Source organism: Ascaphus truei, chromosome 6 (genome assembly GCF_040206685.1).
Source record: "Ascaphus truei isolate aAscTru1 chromosome 6, aAscTru1.hap1, whole genome shotgun sequence".
NCBI lineage: Eukaryota > Metazoa > Chordata > Amphibia > Anura > Ascaphidae > Ascaphus > Ascaphus truei.
Genome location: NC_134488.1, coordinates 17,332,730 through 17,356,045, shown reverse-complemented (window position 1 = coordinate 17,356,045; position 23,316 = coordinate 17,332,730). Strand labels below are relative to the sequence as shown.

At 44.6% G+C, this 23,316-nt stretch overlaps 2 protein-coding genes across 2 annotated transcripts in view; both read left to right on the top strand.

Moving 5' to 3' along the window:
- Positions 1 to 12,752, top strand: part of AGTRAP (angiotensin II receptor associated protein) — a 29,457-nt gene extending 16,705 nt beyond the window's left edge. Inside the window, exons 2-5 of the mRNA XM_075603458.1 lie at positions 3,103 to 3,137; positions 7,372 to 7,483; positions 7,593 to 7,809; positions 11,823 to 12,752. Coding sequence (XP_075459573.1) covers positions 3,103 to 3,137; positions 7,372 to 7,483; positions 7,593 to 7,809; positions 11,823 to 11,923 — 465 coding nt within the window. The 3' untranslated portion in view covers positions 11,924 to 12,752. The remainder of the gene's footprint in view (positions 1 to 3,102; positions 3,138 to 7,371; positions 7,484 to 7,592; positions 7,810 to 11,822) is intronic.
- A 10,411-nt stretch (positions 12,753 to 23,163) lies between these two features.
- C6H1orf167 (chromosome 6 C1orf167 homolog) overlaps positions 23,164 to 23,316 on the top strand; it is a 31,354-nt gene continuing 31,201 nt past the window's right edge. Inside the window, exon 1 of the mRNA XM_075603449.1 lies at positions 23,164 to 23,234. The gene's annotated coding sequence lies outside the window, so the exon portion shown is untranslated. The remainder of the gene's footprint in view (positions 23,235 to 23,316) is intronic.

Sequence of the window (23,316 nt, the reverse complement as noted above, 5' to 3'; positions counted from 1 at the left end):
GGCTCAGGGTGGTGGCTGGTGGCATATAGTAAAGAGTTCTTGTCAGTGGGTTTTTGGAAGATCGCAGTCTGCCTTATTTTTATGTGTTCACTCCTCATGTGTCTTGGGACTCCAAGGAACACTTCCCTTCCCGTCCCTTATTTTTTGTCTTTCACCTTATTATTTTTCCCTATTTTACTTTGGCTATCTGATGTTATGACACTTGTTCAATAATTATGCTAGTCACGCATGCACTATCACGCTTGCTTTATTTATATTGTGATTGCAGCTGCTGTGTGTGTCTTCGTGACATTTTGGGTAATTATCTATTTATTTTCAACAAGTTATGTTATGTGATGCTCTTCCTATGTGTTAGGTTGCCTATCCGAGTCAGCTCAGTGTGCACATTGGTCGCTTGCGTCCCTCAGGAATTTTCTTCCTATTTCTTTGTTGTTACGCATGCTGAAAAACGCCATTGTTGCTTTGCAGTGGTGGTTACCTGGTTACGTTAGACGCTATCCGACACTGTGTTTCCCTGTGCGGACGCCGGTATTTAATGGATAGTCACTACAGTCGCTATTTTCATTATGTAATACCATGGTATGCTCCGTACATATGCTTTGCTATTTATTCGTGGAAACCTAGCATACGCATTGAACGCTCGTGTTTATTAGCAATTACCCTTATATATTTATTATTTGTAGTTGTGACGTATGTTGCGCATGTGCGCCATTGTTAATGGTTACTAAGATACGTGAGACACCACCCGACACCACTGTTGCTCAGTGCTGATGTCGTATTTGATTAGCTAGTGTCTACAGCTGTTTAACATCATGGTTTAGCCTATCAGGGATCTGTTTGTTGATGGGTGGTGGGTATATATGTTTGTCAGGTATCATTATGTACAGAGCACTCCCTTGAGAAAGGTCCTGTGCCAAGGACCGAAACGTCGGGTTTATGTGCCAGTTTTTCTACTGAATACACGCTTTTTTTGTACCTCCTGAGTGTGCTGTCTCCTTCTTGACTTGTGATCCTGGATTTACTCGGTAAGGAACCTATCTATACATTACCTGTATGGGACAAGCACCTATTTCCAGTTTGTGTGTGCCGTCTGCCTATTTTTATATATAAGGAAAAGTATGACAGCTGAGTATCATTTTCTCTGCTGCCTGGAGTCATTATCTCTTGTGGGATTTATACTCATGTTTGTTTGATTTGTCAAATGGGACTGGCTTTTCCCTACATTTCATAGCCATGTGTCCTGTCTGCTTATGTGCAGTTACCACAGGTATCCTATGCATCCATGTTTTTTTACTTGCTTATATTACTTTTGTTTTTTGCTGTTCAGGGTTTGAGTATTTTTTATCTTTTTCTCCCCTGTGCCTCCCCCTTGGTTTAAGTTATTATTTTTTCTTATGTACATTATTGTGTATATAGGTTTATTTATGTCATACTTTTCCGTATGCCCTTAGTTTAACCATATGTTCTGTAGCTAGGTTTTTTTTTTAGGGTTTTTTTTGTTCCATTTAGCTTTCTTTGTGTCACTTTATATAGTCATTAGGCTTATTATTTAGATACATTTTTGTTATTTGGTTCATTTTCAGCATTATTCATTTTTGTATATCTTTAGTGAGTCACAGCCTTTATGTATTTTTGCTGCCTTTAGTGTGTTTATGTTTTTAAAGTTAGTGTATCTTATTGCTCGCTTTGTAAAATCATTTCCTTTTCTACTTTGACTTTGTTGCCAAGTCTTTTTGCTATATTTGATGAGTTACTTTGTGGTATATCTAGAGTGCTATTTTGGGGGATTGTCTTAGTCTTTTGTGTGAGATATATATATATATATATATATATATATATATATATATACATATATACATATATACATATATACATATAGTGGTTGACAAATCACCAAAAAATCTACTCGCCACACAAAAAAAATCTACTCGCCACCTAGTACCAAACGTGTGCTGCTTGGGCCAATATTTACTCGCCCGGGGGTTAAATCCACTTGCCCGGGGCGAGCAAATGTATAGGTTTGTCGAACACTGTATATATATGTATGTGTATATATATATATATATATATATATATATATATATATATATATATATATATATATATATATATATATATATATATATATATATATTTATTTATTTATTTATTTATTTTTCCCACCAATTCAATATGTGCATCAATACAATCTGCACTCTGACAAGTGATTAGCTAAGCTGCAGATCGATCTGTTCTCCTGTAATCGATCGCTTGCTCTGGGTTATTTAATTCAGCATTATGGGAAATGTAGCCCTGGAATATGATTGGCTGGGCAGTTACTATATACAATTGGTGCACTGCTAGAGAGAGGGCGGGGCTCAAGAGCCAGAGCCTATCAGAAGGGGAAGGGGCTGTCACTTTGGAAATGCTTCCTACATTAGAAACATTAAAAATGTCTGTAAAACATTTTTTTTAAATGCTACAAGTATTTTCTCATAGTACAGAACTGATTTATTAAAAAACCCCACACGTAGGATATTGCTGGAACTGCTGCTTTCCTTTAACAACTGTGGACCCCCTGGTTTCCCAGATATTTGTATTTTATTTTTTATTTGATGGTTTTTGTCACCAAAAAAGACAAATATGGCCTCTAGACTACAAACATGGCAGCGGGGTCATCCATAAAAAGCCGCAACGTCAGCTTTTCTATTGGCCATCGAGCTGAGCCACTTGGTGTCTGGGAGGCACATATTCTGTGGACCACAGAGCATCTCTGGGAGACCCCCAGGGTCAGGTAAGGAGGAGAAATAGAAAAGAGTAGAATCCTATATTAATGTAAGATCCGGACAGAAATGCACAGTGCTTGATTATTAAACAGGGAATGATCACTACACAAGGGAAAACAATATGAAGCTGGTACATCTGTTTGAACATGAAGACTAGAAAGAAGCAAAATAGAAAGCAATGTCTGTAACCATCTCACGCTTTAGAGTTAATAAGTGGAGGCAGGGTACAGATTCAGCATGCAAATGTTAAAGTGAAGGCTCAGAGCCAGACGTCTTCCAAGTATTTCACTGTTTTATTTTAACCAGTTGTTTGTTTTTCCTCTCTTCTCTCCTACAGGCAATTGTATTAGCACATTGGTTGCTGACTGTATGGTAAGTACAGTATGACTTCCACCATAGTGTTGACTTATGCTGTACATTTACGTGGCAGATATAGTGAAACTGAAACATTGCATTTTTCTGTCCTGTAACAGGGCAAACTAAACACACTCAACCCCTCCAAGCTCAGTACCCGAACTTGCCACACCATATGTATTTGTGTCAAAGGAGTGCTACTGGGCTTATGACCTTATATACAGTACTGTATAAAGCCTCCACAATTGTGCTCTGCACTCCATACGTTTAAAGTCTTAAGGGGGTGTCCCTAACAATAGAAACCCTCGTACATAAAATAGCCAAAAGCAAATGTAATAGGCACTGCATACAATACAGTAAAAATAGGGTGGAAAGTACAACATATCAATTTCAAATAAACAATCTACAGGACAAGCCATGTGTGAAAAACTAAGTACACCCTTACTGCTTCCATAGGAATTAAGGTGCACACATGGCTTCTCCATTTTGGCTTTATTTTTGTTAAATAAATCATGACACGGTGTAATATGTCATGTGTTGTTGTTCATCTGAGGTTGTATTTACCTAATTTTAAGACCTGCTAAGGAACAGATGATTGTTATTATGTCCTGATATGTAAAACCATGTAATTCAAAGAGGGTGTACTTTCTTTTTCACACAACTGTATGTATAGTTGAATATTGGGAAACTGTAATGAAATAGGAATAACAACTTAACCAGAGTTTTGGTATTTTCTCAACTTAAAATTATGTTGGCAGTGCAATTTATGTGGTCAAATTAACCAACTATTAGAGCTGAATGTTGGAAAGCTTTAATGGAATTTGAATGAATGAGTTTCTTCTGTGAATATACCTGTTCCAGTGATTGAATAATTTAATTAGTTAATTTGTTCATTAATGTGCTGCTTTTCATATATTTTACATTTTCATATATCTGCAATTACATGAGACTATGTGCCGGTGGACAGTAACACACACGACAATCATATAAATCAAGGGAGCGCAAACTTTTTGCGCTGCGCCCCCCTGCCTGCTCCCCTTCGCTTTCGCACCCCCCTCACCTTTTTTGGCGGCGTCAAATGACGCCACGTGACCCTGTTGCCATGGAGATGGACGTGTGCCGTCACTCCACATGACACCGCCGCTTTGCCATAACAACGCGTCTTACCAGCTCTGCAGATTCCCGGTAAGTGAGTTGCAGAGGCCTCACGCGATCCCCTGGCATTTAGTTTAAATCCCTCTGGGAAGAGCGCAGGGCCTCTGCAACTGCCCGCGCCCCTCAAACAAATCCTGTGCCCCCAACTTTGCGCACCGCTGATATAAATAACAAATAATATAAATAACAGATCATGGGAATAAGCGCTTCAGGCATAAAAGTAACATTTAGGAAAAGGAGTCCCTGCCCCGAGGAGCTTACTATCTAATTGTTAGGTAGGAAGAACGTACAGACAGTAGGAGGGCGTTCTGGTAAGTGCATCTGCAGGGGCCAAACTTTATGTATCTGGTGTATAGTATTAGCCACGGAGCTACTCATGTTGAAGGAGTGGCTCAGTGAGTAAAGACACTGACTCTGGCACTAAGTTTGAAGCAGGGGAACCTGTCGGCTCCTTGTGACCTTGTTCAAGTCACTTTATCTCCCTGTGTCTCAGGCACCAAAAAACATAAGATTGTAGGAACTGTGTCTGCAAAAATGTCTCTGTAAAGCGCTATGTAATACTAGCAGCGCTATACAAGAACATGCTATCATTATTATTCGTTGGCTATTGAGGGGAAGGGCATTCCAGAGGTGTGGGGCAGTCTCGATGATGTGTGATCTTTTTACTATTGTAGATTGTTTGTTTATTTGAAATTGATATGTTGTACTTTTCAACCTACTTTTACTGTATTGTACAGTATTCATTGTCTATTAAATTTGTTTTTGGCTATTTTGTGTATGAGAGTTTCTATTATTAGGGTGTCGTAGACACCCCTTAAGACTTTAAAGTTACGGAGTGCTGAGGACAATTGTGGAGGTTTTGTATGACTTTTTTTTTTAATAGTAATTATGGATTCCTTACAGTATGTCCACATGCACCCACGTCTATTAATTTGTCATAGATTTTGTAGGGTTGGGGCGGTTGTTTGTGAATATACTAATATTCTTTATACAAAAAAAACCCCAATGCTACATTCAGCATGGCAAATGATATAGTTAAATACTTCTCTGTCTCTCGTCACATATGTAATGGTCATTTAGTCAGTCTTTGTCCGAAGTATTTCTATGACTGGAACCGTGCCATAGCCTTCTACAAACCTAACACTACCTGCAAACGCTCTCCTAACCTCTAATGGAGGGAGAGATGTCTGAATAGACTGAACATTCCCGGGTGCATAACAAGACCTGCTATTTAAAAGTGGGATGAGTGAACTTCAAATCAGGACGGAGGGGGGTCACAAACGTCCAAACTAAAAACAAGCTGTAAGCTTTAGTGTCTTTTCTTGTCAAATATTATAAAACAGTTCAAACTTAAAAAAAATTTGTGGCTAATGCATCAGTAATATTTCAGTGTTTTTGTGTGCTGGCTTTGCACGTATAGTAGTGTCCTTTAATAGGAACACTCACAGTGTTGTGGTATATGTTGCCACGGATGCATGACCAACGAAATTCATGGGGGGGGGTCAGTATCTTGCATGAATAACAAAGTGTATGCCGGGGTTTTGTAATAGGGTGGCCAGTATTGAACCGGACTGGCCTTTATTTGGACACTGTCCTGTAAAAAATTAGAGTTAATACTGGACATGTATGTGTATACCGGTATTGCCTCTCTGTACATAGTGACCTGAGCGACTTGGTGGGCCGCGGGATTTCCCCAAGCAGGGCTGTTGCAGGGGGGTTGGGTAGCTTCCTTTATCCTGATTGGCTGCTGCTTGGTAATGCAGCCACTCGGGAAGAGGTGTCAGGAGCTATGGGGTGGGGCCAAGGAGAGGAGGAAACAGCATGGAGCGGGGAGAGGTTTGGGTATGTCTTGAGCGTGTCACATTTTTTGAGAAGCCGTCTGGCAACACTATCTTGTAACGTATAAAAATATCAATTTATTACAAAAAGGATCAAAGTTTTAGTTCAAGTGTGAACCGAAACATTGATCCTTTTTATTTTTTAATAAATTGATATTTTGATACATTACAAGACTCCGTGAGAGTGCATACACGTCTGTGATTTTTGCATGTATACACGCCAGCAATAATCATGTCAATATGCGGAAGTTTATAAATACTGCAGGTGCCTCCCTGCGCCTCCCTGCCGGCTGTCCTCTCCGCGCACACCCCATTCCTTACTCCCCCTTACCTTGGTTTCCGGCGTCTCAGCATCATGACTACATGTTGCCATAGCAACGTGACGTCACATGACCCCACAACATAATTTGACGCCGCGTTGCCATGGTGACGTGTCTCCAGATGCCATCTGAACCATGGTAAGTGCAGTTTACAGAGGCCTTCGCCACTTCCCCGGAACTTAAATTAAGTGCTTTCGGGAAGCGTGCAGGGCCTCTGCGCCCCCCAAAGTTAATCTCGCGCCCCCCACTTTGCGCAACACTGGCATAAAGTTTGAGTTTTGCATCATGTGACTAATGGAACAGGTTGTGCCCTGCTAGTATTCTGCAGTATTCAATGCATATTGATAGGTACTATATATTTTGGAAAGTTGTTTCCCTGCTCGCGATGCATTTGGACACCTCTTAAGTTATCATGACAACATTTTGCATGATGGTTCCTGAGATCAAGGAGCATATTTTACTCAGTTTAGATAAAATTCACAAAGTACATCACGTATGACATAACTGATGACATCACAAATGACATGATCCCATCACACAAGCCTCAAGCTCCCACTTAATCTTGGTCTGAAAATCCAATTTGCAATTAGCAAAAATACAGGAGCAGTGAAAGTTCTTCCTGCGTGCGAGGTCGGTGTTTGGGACGAGAGTACAATGTCCCACAAACACGCATTAGAGGCTCTTGATTGAACACTTCAAGACCTCTGTGGCAATGAAACTATTATGGGTGCAGTTGTTGTTTTTAGCAGAGGGATTTTGCATTAAGAAACTAAAAAAAATGTAATTATCCATTTATAAATCTCAGTATTTTGTGGTTTCTTAGAATTCCTGAATAACACCGGCTACTTTCAGCTAGTAACACATTAGTCTTTGCTTTGAATTCGGACAGCGTAAATGTTGTATAGGCCCAGGTCTAATTATCTGTGTGATGTCTTGCAGGGCGTGTACAGCCAATTGGCTTCCTTCAGCCTATGTTTGGGGAAACCTCACTGTGTTGGCAGTAGGCATTTGGGCAATTGCACAGAGGGACTCTGTTGATGCAATCATTATGGTAAGTCCTAAAAGAGACCCTTCTTTCTTTTGTAGCCCAGAAACTGCATGGGACATGCAAAGTTGTAACTACAAGAATACTATTCCGTATCTTTTTGCTTGATTTGCAGTTTCTGATTGGATTGATGCTCACAGTTATAACGGACATCATACTCTTTTCGTTATACTTTGCTGCTGCGGAGGCCAGCGTAGCTTCTAGTCCACTGCGAGATTTGTTTCGCTTCAGTGCTGGCATGGCCATTTTAAGCCTGATACTCAAACCTCTATCCTGCTTCTTCGTATATCACATGTACCGTGAGCGAGGTGGTGAGTACAATGTCAATCTAGGTAAGTGAGAGCTGCTGGGGGTTGCTTTCGTTTTCATTTAAGTCAATGGGTTTGGAGGATAGGTGTCATCCCTCTCTTCATTCTGCTACGTTGTGTTCTTCCTGTATGCAAGAGTTCTGTCCATTTATCAACACTAGCGGACAAGTCGGATAAGGATGAATGACCTCTAGTTACTTGTTTGTGAAATATTAATGAAGTGCATGGTGAAGATTTAGTGTGTGTTTCCTGAATGAACATAAAAACACAGGAAGAAGTACCCCCATCTCAGCAGTTACTGGTACTTAGCTCCATCAGAGTATCTCCCTTATGTCCCTTTATTCATGTTATCTGTGTAAATTTACAAACAATCCATGAATGTGTAAATGATAACATTTATGGGGCTAATTTAACATGTACATTTTGTCCTTTAAAATGTGTCTTATTTTGATTTGTACTTTTTTGAGTGAAATTTTGGTAGCAGTTACTTGTAGTATTACAAGGTGTCACATCAAATCTCGCTGCCTGCATAAGATTTCACATATGCTACTTCATTTGCAACAAAACCCCACAATGCAATTAATTTTTTATTTGATTATTTTTCCTCCCTTTTGCAAATATAGAGACCTCACTTCCCTGTCGCTCTCTGTGTGAGAATATATATTCCAGAGCTCCTCTTACACTGTCCCAGTTTATTTATTTTCCCACCCCTATATTATGCACACATTGGACTTTCTTGCACTCAATGTCTTTGTACCCAGATCTGGTCTCACGTCGAATCAAGCTGGGTTATTTTAGTAGCGAATCAATACACCTGGCTGTAACATGTATTATAGTCTAAAGCAGTAAAATTCCGGGCATTACTGAAATCCCTGCTCTCTGATTAGATAAAATTCTGGGCATTATTCATTCAGTAGTGCCCGGAATTTTCGCAGCTTGCAATGTGTTTATTTCCAGCCAATAAGCTTTCAGAACAGCTCTGAGACAGGACAGGGGATTGGTGAGGAGGAAGGAACAGCTCTGAGACAGGGCAGGGGATTGGTCAGGAAGAAGCAGCAGGCTGTGACTCCTCCCCCTCCCTCCGTGAACAGAGCTGACAGACTTAGTTGAGTTAGGCTGCGGTCCCAGTAATGTCTGTGACACGCGCGCCCAGCGGGGGGGGGGCGGCGCGTGCACAGCGCTAACCGCGATCTGCGGTCTGAGGGGAGAGAGGGAGGGGGCGTGGTCGGGGATTTGCGGGGGCGTGGCCATTACATCACGCGGCTGGTTCGCCCTCATTGGGTGAACCGCCGGTGGGGGCGTGGCCACGCCTCCGTCGCAAGGTTTGAACTCAATTTGATTGAGTTGAGAAACTTTGCAGCACGGCGCGACTGCACCTTCTGCGTGACGGTGCGTACTGGGCCCAGCCCCATTGAGAGGCGGTGATCACAGGCACAGTGCACGCCGCGCCGTGCGCACAGGCTGTTACTGGGACCGCAGCCTTAAGGAGGGAGAGAGTGTGTAGCTGCAAAGTAAGTGTCTGCAGTGTGTTTGTGTGTGTGTGTGTGTGTGTGTGTGTGTGTGTGTGTACACACAGAGAGGGCGGCAGTGTGTGGATATAGATGGCTGCAGTGTAAGTGTATATAGAGGTGTCCACTATTTATGAAATAAGCCCACATTTCTTATACTATATTAGTGAAAGCACTGTATGTTTGCCTGCCTGTCTGGATGTCCGGTGTCCCTCTCATTGGTCCCTTGGCCCGCCCGCCCCCGCACACCTCTCATTGGCCTCACACACTCACACCACCCCCTTGGCCCGCCCCCCACACCTCTCATTGGCCTGAGGCGGAGTGACGGGCCAAAGGTCCAAAAAAATAAATAAATAAAACACACACACACACACACACACACACACACACACACACACACACCTCTCTCCCCTCTCCAAATCACCTCTCTCCCCTCTCCAAATCACCTCTCCCCCCTCTCCAAATCACCTCTCCCCCCTCCCCAGCGGCATCACCTCTCTCCCCGCTCCAAATCACCTCTCCCCGCTCCAAATCACCTCTCTCCCCTCTCCAAATCACCTCTCCCCCCTCCCCAGCGGCATCACCTCTCTCCCCGCTCCAAATCACCTCTCCCCGCTCCAAATCACCTCTCCCCGCTCCAAATCACCTCTCCCCGCTCCAAATCACCTCTCCCCCCTCCCCGCTCCAAATCACCTCGCTTCCCGCAGCTGCCACGCGGCGCGTAAGATGGCGGACCCCCTTCCTCCCTCGCGGCGCCGAGTCAGACGGTGGCGGCGCCCGGAAGTACAGGTAGGTGTCGCTCCCCACCTCCGGCGCCAAACGGAACTGAGAAAGGGCGCATCAACTGAGGTGTGTGTGTGTGTGTGTGTGTGTTTGTGTGTGTCACTGTCCACTGCCCCCCCTCCTGTCCACTGCCCCCCCCTCCTGTCCACTGCCCCCCCCTCCTATCCACTGCCCCCCCCTCCTGTCCACTGCCCCCCCCTCCTGTCCACTGCCCCCCCCTCCTGTCCACTGCCCCCCCCTCCTGTCCACTGCCCCCCCCTCCTGTCCACTGCGTCCCCCCTCCTGTCCACTGCGTCCCCCCTCCTGTCCACTGCGTCCCCCCTCCTGTCCACTGCGTCCCCCCTCCTGTCCACTGCGTCCCCCCTCCTGTCCACTGCGTCCCCCCTCCTGTCCACTGCGTCCCCCCTCCTGTCCCCCCTCCTGTCCACTGCCCCCCCCCCTCCTGTCCACTGCCCCCCCCCCTCCTGTCCACTGCCCCCCCCCTCCTGTCCACTGCCCCCCCCCTCCTGTCCACTGCCCCCCCCTCCTGTCCACTGCCCCCCCCCTCCTGTCCACTGCCCCCCCCCTCCTGTCCACTGCCCCCCCCTCCTGTCCACTGCCCCCCCCCTCCTGTCCACTGCCCCCCCCTCCTGTCCACTGCCCCCCCCTCCTGTCCACTGCCCCCCCCTCCTGTCCACTGCCCCCCCCCTCCTGTCCACTGCCCCCCCCCCTCCTGTCCACTGCCCCCCCCCCTCCTGTCCACTGCCCCCCCCCCCTCCTGTCCACTGCCCCCCCCCCCCTCCTGTCCACTGCCCCCCCCCCTCCTGTCCACTGCAGGAAATGCAGGGGGAGGAATCCATGCCTTTGAGGCGCCCCCCCCTCCCTTTGACGCCCCCCCCCTCCCTTTGACGCCCCCCCCCTCCCTTTGACGCCCCCCCCCCCCTTTGACGCCCCCCCCCCCTTTGACGCCCCCCCCCTCCCTTTGACGCCCCCCCCTCCCTTTGACGCCCCCCCCCTCCCTTTGACGCCCCCCCCTCCCTTTGACGCCCCCCCCCTCCCTTTGACGCCCCCCCCCCTCCCTTTGACGCCCCCCCCCCCTCCCTTTGACGCCCCCCCCCTCCCTTTGACGCCCCCCCCCTCCCTTTGACGCCCCCCCCCCTCCCTTTGACGCCCCCCCCCTGCCTTTGACGCCCCCCCCTGCCTTTGACGCCCCGCGCGCACACACTGACTGACTGCCGCACGCACGCACACACTGACTGACGCGCACACAAAGCCTGACTGACGCACGCACACACTGACTGAGGCACACACTGACTGTGTGTGCGTCAGTCAGTCTGTGTGTGTTTGTGTTTCTGCCTCAGACTCACTGACGCGCGAGCAAACACACAGTGACTGACGCACACACGCTACATGAAGCTGTAAAGGAGGGAGGGAGGGGGGGGACTGGATTGATGTGAATGGGGGACAAACAGAGAGAGGGGGGAGGAGAGAGAGGAACGGGAACATTACATCCCGGGCAACGCCGGGTCTCTCAGCTAGTAGCCTATAATAGTAATAATCCCTTCAGAACAGGGCATTATTGGCCAGTAATGCCCTGTTGTTCGCGGATTATTACTTAAATATAGGACTTTTTTGTTTACTTTGGGGGCAAATCTGTTAAGTGACGCCTCTGTTGCTTTGCAACACAATCAATATTTTCCAATAGATGCTAGAACTTTGTAGCACATTGCTTACTTAATGACATTTGTCGAATTATTATCTTCTTAGGATTTCTTACTGTTGCACGGGATCGCAATGCTTACCAGTCCATTGATCATCTGGATGTTCCAACAGAACAAGAAAACAAAGTGCCTGCACGTTCTTATTAAGACAGTTGAACTCTGTGTGAAGATCTTTGGCTTCCAACTCGAAAAACAAGGCTACAGCAGAAAATCAGAGACACTGAGACCACCTACCTGCGCTATGTACTGTAACTGCCTCATTTACTTATGACCCTAGACTCTTGGAGATGCTGTCTGAGGCCTTTCTTGTCTTGGATTGATGTTGAACTAAGTCAGGATTGACCAACTTCAGTCCTCAAGGGCCACCAACATGCCAGGTATTATGGATGTATCCCTGCTTCAGCACGTGGCTCAATCAGTGGCTGTCATTCTGACTGAGCCACTGATTAAGACACCTGCGCTGAAGCAGGGATTTCATTAAAACCTGATCTGTGTGTGGCTCTCGAGGAATGGAGTTGGCCACACCTGAATCAAGTCAACAAAGAGGACTTTTTTTTTAGGCAGATCTGTTAATAGTGTTGGAAGGGTCGTCTTCACACATGAATTTGTTAAAGGATTGTGAATATACTGAAACCAACAAACTGTGATTTCTTATGATTGTGGTGTCCTGCCCTCTGCTGTGTATTGTGATCGGTTCAATGTTCCCTTAAACTTATTCCCAATTGACTTGTAGGCAAACGGCTTGCCCTTACTGTAACCTTACAGTACCTGTGAATGCCTTTCAATGGCAAGTCCTTGACTGGATCTTGTTTTCCATTGTTTATATTACAATGGAAAGGTAACATGAAGTGTAATTCCGCAGTCCTCACCTCTTTGACAAAGGGCACTCATGCGTGAAACGCGTCACGGCTTCTTCTCAGGAGTCCTATTTTGTTCCATGTTGCATTAGTGTCTCAATAAAGTAAATTTTTAGCGATCCAGCATCCGTCAATTGTTTTTTTTTTTCCATTTTTTGGAACGCAGTCCCTTCCCCTCGGGATACCACTTCCTGCATCGCCATCGGGCTGAGAGCACGCCTGTTCGGATTACCCTCTGAGAGGTCGTGAGTAATTTACAACCTACTTCCTTGATGGACATATCTATATACATATTATCCTTTTCAGTCTAGCTCCAGGGATTTATTTCTGTAAACGGTTTAAGGGCGTCTGAGTTCCCACTCACATGGATATTTTTGACATCCCCAGCGCATTCATCATAGACTGTACCCTGCACATAGGAGCATAAATAACTTTACTTTATTGGAATTGTATTCACACAAAAAATCTGGATTCACATTTAAAGAAGACATTAATTCCTCTTTCACACTGTCTCTATATCGTATGATAAACCCAAGTGATTCAGAACGTCGCTAAACAACAATTACAATCATAAAATGTGGTGAAAAGAATATTAAAAGTGAATTGTAAGGTGAAATAGAAAGATTCTCAACCTTTACAGGGAATTTGTACAAGTTCCCTTATAAACAGTAATGGACATCCAGGGTATGAAGGGAGCGATGATTCAGGAACACCCCAAAAAAGAAATAAACAAATATGGTGCAGCAAAATCACACAGTATGATGAAGTAGTAGAATCTTGGCTCATATAGATCGCCTACTTACAGCAGGTCAGTGAAGAGTCGGCATTAACGGGGGACACGGTAAGTGGAAACTCTGGAGGGCTCTCACTCAGGGCAGCATTCATGGAAAACAACGAAGAAAGACCATGGTGTGGACCAATAAACGAATTTATATCAATAAAAAGCTATAAGAAATGTACTCACAATATGTACATCAATAATGGGCACATAAGGTTTTCTTGAGGCAGTAGATCTCAGATATTGCTCCTGAGGAAGCTGACGCCAGTTCAGTGAAACGCGTAGAGCTTCAACACCGCAAGCAGTTGCTCCCCGTCTGAAGGTGAAGAATCTGCCGTGCCGTTTCGTTACCTGCCTCTCCCTCCGCCCAACCGGAAGTGCGGTTCCTGACGGATGTGACGTCAGACGCCATTCAGCGCGGTCTGACTGAGGGAGTTCCGACGCAAACGGCCGACTACCACCTCTCCCGGCGTGAGATCTACAGCCTCAAGAAAACCTTATGTGCCCATTATTGATGTACATATTGTGAGTACATTTCTTATAGCTTTTTATTGATATAAATTCGTTTATTGGTCCACACCATGGTCTTTCTTCGTTGTTTTCCATGAATGCTGCCCTGAGAGAAAGCCCTCCAGAGTTTCCACTTACCGTGTCCCCGTTAATGCCGACTCTTCACTGACCTGCTGTAAGTAGGCGATCTATATGAGCCAAGATTCTACTACTTCATCATACTGTGTGATTTTGCTGCACCATATTTGTTTATTTCTTTATTGGGGTGTTCCTGAATCATCTCTCCCTTCATACCCTGGATGTCTATATCATATGATACATTATATATTGTTGGATATTATTTGCACACTCTAGAGCCCTGAATTAGGCAGCTATTGCCGTTTTGTCTCTAATTCCTCAGTCCATCGTAAATACTTCTTTGCCTTAAAAATATATTATGTGGGCGTTTTCAACAAATATAAGATTAATAAACATCTCTACATTAAAGGTAGAGTGACTGTTTAACATTTCATGTGTTTGTAAAAAAAAAATTCTGGTAAACTGCGGATGCTTTTGAAACCCAAACAATAATTGATAACAATTTTCAAAAAAGAGCTCACCCCTGAGACCGCCTTTTCCTCCCCAATTTCTTATTCTGATTTGTGAGCCCAGAAAGGAAAAGATTCACTGGTAATCCCATCCCCCCAGAAACCTTTTAGTGTTTGTTTTATGCTCTCTAGACCAACAGGTCAGGCTTTCAGGATATCCCTTCAGCACAGGTGGCTCAGTCACTGATTGATCCACCTGTGCTGAAACGGGGATATCCTGAAAGCCTGGCCTGTTGGTAGCCCTTGAGGACTGGCGTTGACCACTCTTAGTCTAGAGTTTGGCTATTTGATGACTACAGTTTAGGTTACTACTTTCCAAAGAATACGCATTTTTTAAAGACTGCGAGAGACCACAAATGCAATGAGTTGCTGGTTTGAAATGAATATCCCTTATTGGTTGCCCTTGGCTGCTGAATACTGTGCACACTAGTTCTGATCTATAGGAAATGTTGAGATTACTGTGAATTAAGCGGCAAAATAATAAGACCACTTGAGATAGGCAGTATTTGACTGCCGAAACGTTGGACTTTATGGCATATTAAACCTCCTTTTGAGTAAGACCGTGTGCCTGCTTCTTCTTTGTACTGGAACATTTGGGACTACAGGAGCTCCCCAGGACCAGCGCACCGGCAGCTAAGTACCCCACCTCTATTACCATTGATATTGAGTGCGTGTCTCATCCTCTGTCCACTTGTGGTTTCTCCTCATTATCAACTGTCATTGCAGACAAAGATGCTTGTTAATATACTTATGCTCATTTAGACCCATTACTGGCAGAGAATGTGTGTAACACAAACAAAAGCGGCAGCAAGGGGTTTAAGTAAAATGAGGAAGTGTGTTATTATTAGTGTAGAATAGGAGTGTGGAGTCAAAGGTCATTGTATTCCTGTGGCGGGAGAGAAAGTATTAACCGTTTAACTTGAGCTTATCCAAAAATACATTTTCTCTGGGCTATAATTTATTTTCTCTTGTGATATTTTGGTATGTAATATAGCGCCATCCATGTACAGGCATACCCCACATTAACGTACGCAATGGGTCCAGAGCATGTATGTAAAGCGAAAATGTACTTAAAGTGAAGCACTACCTTTTCCCCACTTATCGATGCATGTACAGTACTGTACTGCAATCGTTATATACGTGCATAACTGATGTAAATAACTCATTTGTAACAGGCTCTATAGTCTCCCCGCTTGCGCACAGCTTCGGTACAGGCAGGGAGCCGGTATTGCTGTTCAGGACGTGCTGACAGGCGCATGCGTGAGCTGCCGTTTGCCTATTGGGCGATATGTCCTTACTCGCGAGTGTACTTAAAGTGAGTGTCCTTAAACTAGGTATGCCTGTACATAGCGCTTCACAGAAGTAATACGTGTGACGTAATAATTTAACACAATGGGAATAAGCGCTTCAGACATAACAGTAACATTAAGAAAAGGAGTCCCTGTCCCTAAGAGCTTACAATCTAAGTGATTTCAGTTCATTTCAATCTATGTCCAAAGTTTGAAGATCTTCATTTTAAGGGAGGGGATAAGACCGTGAAAGAGGAAGTGTAGAAAGAAGAAGTATAATGTGGGGGAGCAACAACTACAAAAAAAACGAGCAAGATCAATGTTTGGGTATTGGATAGGGCACCGTTGCATACGTCTGCCCCGTCTGGTTATAACTGTTTATAACACCCACAGAGAACAAAATAAAATAGAACACCGAAAGAATAGAATAAAATGTTACATGAAGATATAAGGGTTTATTTAGTCACCTGGCTGCAAAACTCTGACAAAACAAGTGCAAACAAACAAAGATCCCACAAAAGCAACTGGCGTTTTTTTTTTTTTTAATTTGTTAATCTGGTGCCAATCTATTTCTCTGGTTTATATATCAAATAGAAACTGCGTTAGTATATAAAGCAGAGGTATCCTGCCCAACACATGAAAGAGGGAAGGAAACCAAACAGTATGAGGGGTGGTGCTCACCGGGAGAAGGTAACAGGCAGACTAGGACAGAAAAGAATCCCTATAGTGTGGCACAAAAGAAACACCCTAATTAAAACATCATTTTTATTAAGTAACTTAAAATAAAACTGTTCGGGAACCACATACACAAAACACAAACTGTAATAAAAACAATTAAAAGAACCGAAGAGGTATGGGGCTGAAGTGCTAGTAACACAGTATTATATATATATATCTGTTTGCTACACTTAGTGTATCACACACATGGTGTGGGTATAACTTATAAAGTGTATCCTGAATAGTCTAGATAAGATTCTGTATATACACCTTTAGGCTAAATGGTAGATGGGGGTAAGCACTTAGCTTGCTGCCTGAATGAACAGTCTCACTACGGCAGACCAAGGGGTGCTAATGAATCCTGGGGGAACCTAACCCAGCTGGGTAAGGTGCCAAAGATTGCCAATAATAAGTCCAAATTAGCATACATAAATCCCCACCATTAGGCTGCTAGTGTGCTGTCTGCAGCTCTAAAGCTAAGGGAGCTGCCCAGGTAAGTATAACTCTAACAGCCCCACAGAAGCTGTAATGCTGCGGTCCCAGTCATGTCTGTGACGCGCGCCCGGCGGGGGCGGCGCGTGCACAGCGCTAACCGCGATCTGAGGGGAGAGGGAACTTGCGACGGGAGGGGGCGTGGTCGGGGATTTGCGGGGGCGTGCCCATTACGTCACACGGCTGGTTCGCCCTCATTGGGTGAACCGCCGGTGGGGGCGTGGCCACACCTCTGTCGCAAGTTTTAAACTCCATTTCATTGAGTTTAAAAAATCTTGCTGCACGGCGCGGCTGCACCTTCAGTGGGAAGGTGCGTACTGGGCCCTTCCCCATTGAGGGGCGGTGCTTACACGCACAGCGCACGCCGCCCTGTGGCAGTGACTGGGACTGCAGCCTTATTTAGCCAAAGGAACAGATGTTAGATAGCAGGATTAGTATACCCTGAAAGTCTTAGTGCTGTTGCTGCCCACGGACGCAGTCTACGAAGCACTCAGACGGAACACAGGCCCACACCTCTCCGATGAGCCGACGTCACGTGACGTCAGACGTACCCTACGTACGTTTCACCGTAACTAGCTTCATCGGGGGCGGGTTCCAGGAGCTCCTGTAACGTTTTTATGCGCGAGTGTTGCCATGGTTACAAAACGCTTGCGCTCTGATTGGTGAGGAATCACAACCAATCATAGCGCTTCTAATGGTGACGCTCCCCCGAAAGGGAGGGGGGAGAGGAGAGACGGAGGGAAGAACCTCCTATGTGTGTTACTGAGAACGCCTCTCAGCGCTGGATAGTTAAACTCATGGTAAATGTAGTGCTGACATAAAGATTCCTAATAAATTGATTTAACCGAGTTGTGTGAAATTATTTAACCCCTGCTGATGTTTATATCCCTGCATGGGCCATATACAGAGGGGAGCAAGTTGGATAGGTATGTTTAGCCCACTACAGTAAAGTAAGTCCCAGGAGAGAGCTCATATTTACTCTTGGGTTAAATAGTGGGGTATTCAGAGAAGGAGGGGTTAGTCAGATCATATTCAACCCATAACTATTTCTGTCTTTATGCTGTATGTAGCTTAGATAGGGAGACATGCAAAGGAGTAGCAATGAGGTCATAGAAATGGAGTGTATAAAAACCCTTCATTTAACCCATCAGGGGTTAGGGTGGTTAATGTAAATATCCATCTAGACTCCTTTTGCAATAATTTTTTATCCCAATCCCCACCTCTAATGGTGGGTAGGACCCTATGAATTCCCTGAAATGTCAGTGAGTTGGTATTCCCCTGATGATGTTCCCTGACGTGTCTAAAGATCCCATAAAAGCAATTGGCGTTTTTTTCCCTTCCATTTGTTAATCTGGTGCCAATCTATTTCTCTGGTTTGCAACAGGGAGACTTTAATAAAAAAAAATCAAAACAAACCACGAGAGCGATGTAGCGTGAGAGTAAACCCCAAGCTACAGTAATGGAACAAACTGCACTTTTAATGGGACTAATGAAGTCCTTAATGGCTGAAAGTCCTAGAAGAAAGAATTGGGTGCACTCCCTGGAGTTAGGTAGCTACCTCAGGTGCACAGCGATCATGCCCCACTGGGGAGACCTATACTACAGGACACATCCTCCGAACATAAGAAGGAACCGGCACGCCAGCGGTCTTCTTCATACTGTACATTTGTATGATAACCTCTGGAGTGCCAGCTCCTTCTTATGTTAGGAGGATGTGTCCTGTATTAAAGTGCTACACAAGATCATTTTTATTTTATATTCTCTTAATGCAGGGGTGCTCAACTCCAGTCCTCAAGCCAAGCCCCTCACTCCCCCCAAACAGGTCAGGTTTTCAGGAAAGCCCGCTTCCGCACAGGTGGCTCAATCAGAGGCTCATGATCTTGAGGAGTGGCGTTGAGCACCACTATCTCAATGTGTCCTTTCTCCACGGGGCTCAGGAAGAAGCCACCTTGGATTGGTCATGTTCTTGTTTTGACATTGCTGGCTAAAATGCTCATTTGTAAACATTCCGCACTTTCCCTGTATATCTGTGGTAGTGTTGCTGTTGAAAACAATGAGAGAAGAAGGGGGATAAGAGGATAGATTGTTTTGTTTTCGGAGATGTGCAGCAACCCAGAGAGACTAGTGAAGGAAATTCAATACGTAGCCGACCTCCGGGAACAGGCACTGACGTATTGATCAAAGCATCCCGGCTGCGAAACTAGAGAAAATGAACCGCACAAGATTTATCAAAGAAAATGCATAACATTAAAAGCAATGGGAGGTTTTTTTCTTTAATAAAACTGGTGCAATTCTTTGGCACAAGCTCTGCAGCTGGGAGACTTAAAAAATACACCCTACAGTGTTAGAAATTACATCTAAGATCCTAATGGCTACCTCCTGATTCCCACTGAGCAGACAGGGATTTCACACTCCTGTTTACTTAATGCCTTTCATTTCAAGAGCAAGTAGTACATTTTTAAACGTGTAAACGAATGTGTAGTTTGCATTTCAATTTACTACCCAGTATTTTTGGGGACTTATTAGAACATGTCACACTTCCCTGGTAATTCTGTTCATAGCAGTGGGCACAGTTGGGTCCTCCTACTTTTGCGGAGGTAGGTAACCCATAAAATGGGCCTTCCCTTCAGTATCCAGAGCCATGGGGATATGGATAGCAAACATCAAGGAACCATTAGAAAAATATGTCAAAACAGCTTAAATATCAAGTGCTCCAGCGGAGATCAAAGCTGGTTTTAGATTACAGCGCTGAAGCTTCTTTTGAAGCTGTACGATTGGCAGCTGGAGTAATGGCTCTATTTGTAGCTAAAGGAAGAGCATTGTAATTAAGAACATGATTGGAAGATGCCAACTTAAACAAAAATAAGGTGAGTGTACCTTACTTTGATTGAGACTTTCAATTTGGGGGAAAAGTTGGATGCAATCATTTTGAGAGTCTCTTGGGGAAAAATGTGTTATTACTGCAGGAATAAATATTGAGGCTCTTTTGCAGTCCAACTCTGCAGTCAAAGTGCAGTATGGAAGGGTGCTCAGGATGTAAAGGACTCGTATGCATACACCCACACTCACTTGCAACTCTGCAGTCAAAGTGCAGTATGGAAGGGTGCTCAGGATGTAAAGGACTCGTATGCATACAGTACACCAACACTCACTTGCAACTCTGCAGTCAAAGTGCAGTATGGAAGGGTGCTCAGGATGTAAAGGACTCGTATGCATACACCCACACTCACTTGCAACTCTGCAGTCAGGCAGAATGACACTGAAAATTCAGGTCATATTTTTCACAGGATCAAGTCATTAGACAGGACAAAGCGGGTCAATAAAGCAGTTTTATACTGACCAGAGCCAGTAGACATAGCACAATATCACCCCCAAAGATTACATTCACCAAATCAGGGGATATGGGGCAAGCGTTGGTGATTGTGCCAGGCGCTACATCAGAGGATTACCTGGGGTTTTCTTTCACACTCCGTTGGGGTAGGGACCATCCAGACCTCTGGTGCGATACGCAGTTCAGTACCACAAGATTGGCATAAAGCAGATGTGGTGCCTATACTTAAAAAGGGAGCTATATCACAACCGGGGAATTACAGACCTGTAAGCCTGACATCAATAGTAGGGAAGATACTTGAAGGTTTAATACGGGATAATATTCAGGAATACCTAATGGAAAACAAAATTATTAGTAATAGCATGGATTTATGAAGGATAGATCATGCAAACTAACCTTATTTGTTTCTTTGAGGAGGTAAGTAGGAATTTAGACCAGGGCAATGCAGTTGATGTGGTCTACTTAGATTTTGCAAAGGCTTTTGATACGGATTCACACAAGAGGTTGGTGTACAAAATAAAGCAAATTGGACTCAGTAATGTATACACCTGGATTGAAAATTGATTAAAGGACAGACAGCAGAGAGTTGTCATAAATGGTACTTTTTCAGGTTGGGCTAAAGTCGTGAGTGGAGTACCTCAGGGATCAGTACTGGGACCCCTGCTTTTTAACGTGTTTATTAATGACCTTGAGGTTGGGATTGAGAGCAAAGTCTCCATCTTTGCTGATGATACTAAATTGTGTAAGCTAGTAGAATCAGAGCAGGATGTAATTTCTCTTCAGAAGGACTTGGAGAGACTGGAAACGTGAGCAGGTAAATGGCAAATGAGGTTTAATACAGATAAATGTAAGGTTATGCATTTGGGATACAAGAATAAAAAGGCGACTTACAAATTAAATGGAGATATATTGGGGGAATCCTTGATGGAGAAGGATTTAGGGGTGCTTGTGGACAGCAGGCTTAGCAATAGTGCCCAAAGTCATGCAGTAGCTGCAAAGGCAAACAAGATCTTATCTTGCATCAAACGGGCAATGGATGGAAGGGAAGTAAACATAATGATGCCCCTTTACAAAGCATTAGTAAGACCACACCTTGAATATGGAGTACAATTTTGGGCACCAATCCTAAGAAAAGACATTATGGAACTAGAGAGAGTGCAGAGAAGAGCCACCAAATTAATAAAGGGGATGGACATTCTAACTTATGAGGAGAGGCTAGCTAATTAAAAACCACAGACAGACAACACCGAGGAAGGTCAGCATATTTAGTTCAGTTACTTTTTTTCAGTTAAAGTATTTCTTTGTAGGGATTAATTTAGTATATTTTGTGACAGATTAGTGATATTTCAGTAGACCTTTCAAGCGCTGCATACTCTGCAGTAGTTGTGTGAACTATATTGTTAAAACATGCTGCGAGAATACAGTGCAGAGGAATAGTCTGCAGGGCTTTTCACCATCACAGTAGCTGCACTTCTTACAAAGGATCTCAGAGGACATGTGCTCAGACAGGCTGATCTGGGTGGCCATGTGGAGGTTTATGCCTAGAAAGAGCTGATAAGGTTGGGCTTGGAACATAAATCAATACATTGACAGCCTGACAGATGCTGTATAAGCAACTGTCAACTGATACCCTTGGAAAGCTGGTAGGAAGCTACATACTTTATCAAGGGGGGGGGGGTGTCATCATTCAGGGGCGGTGTTCGGCGCATCACTGGTGTGTTTGTGTGTCAGTCAGTGTGTCTGTGTCAGTGTGTGTGTCAGAGTGTGTGCGTGCATCAGAGTGTGCGTGTGTCAGTCAGTGTGTGTCAGTCAGTGTGTGTGTGTCAGTCAGTGTATCTGTGTCTCTCTGTGTGTGATGTGTAAGTCTCTCTGTCTGTGTCCTGCCCCCTCTCTCCTGACTCCCTGCAGCACCCTTGTCCTGCCCCCTCTCTCCTGACTCCCTGCAGCACCCTTGTCCTGCCCCCCAGCACCCTTGTGAGTTTGACGTTTGTAGACTCGTCCTGTTGTATTAAATTGCCCTACGTTTTTACACTAGCAGCGGGCACTTTCTCTTTCCCCCCCCCCCTCTCGCTGCCAAGTTATTAAGGGCTTAACTTTAAGAGTTTTAGGGTAAGGGCTTTGATAATGGTTTCAGGTTAGGGTTTAGTTTTTTGGGGTTCAGGTTTTTAGGATGATTAGCGTTAGCATTAGGGGTTAGGAGTTTTAGGGAAAGCAGTTAACGGGTAGGTTAAGGACTTAACGTTAGGGGCTTTTGGGGTAAGGTTCGGGAGTTACCTGCACCACGAGATGGCCGGCGGTGATCTGCTTTTGGCAGCTTATCGGTGGAGGCGAATTGGCTGCGGCAAGTTATCGAAGACCATTGCATGTGCATGTATAGCAATCTCGCGTTCTATGTGAGCGCATTACTTGTTTCTAACTCTTCATGCCATAAACATTATTATTCTCTAGTTAACTATTGCATTTTTTGTTGTTTGAGACAATGAACACTTATTTGCCCCATGTAGAAGCTGATCTGTGTTTTACCCCTCCCCCAAAAGCAGTATATTAAACATATAAATAAGTACGTGTGCGCATGCATATGTCTCACCATAAATCTTGCCCTTTATCTGTAGCACCCCCCTGTCACAGTAATGCTATAAGGACAAAGGGCTGTAATTACTGATTTCCCATTCAATATGCACCCTGATTAGTTTGTTACAGGTTAAACTCTCATTAGATGGGGTCACTGCCTCTTTTATCTATGTGGTGGCAGATGCAACTACTGTGGGTCACAGACTAATCACTCGAAATAAGCAGCTTACAGTCTCCACCGAGACCTGCACGCTGGCTATTATAGTACTGTATACACCGTCTAATGCTGAGATGACGGAGACGGCGAGACGTGACACACACCAGGAGTAAGTAACGGAGCAGAGAGAGCATGTGTAGGGCTTTGGGAGCAAAATGGACTACATTTGGGGGGGGGGGGGGGGCGTCCAG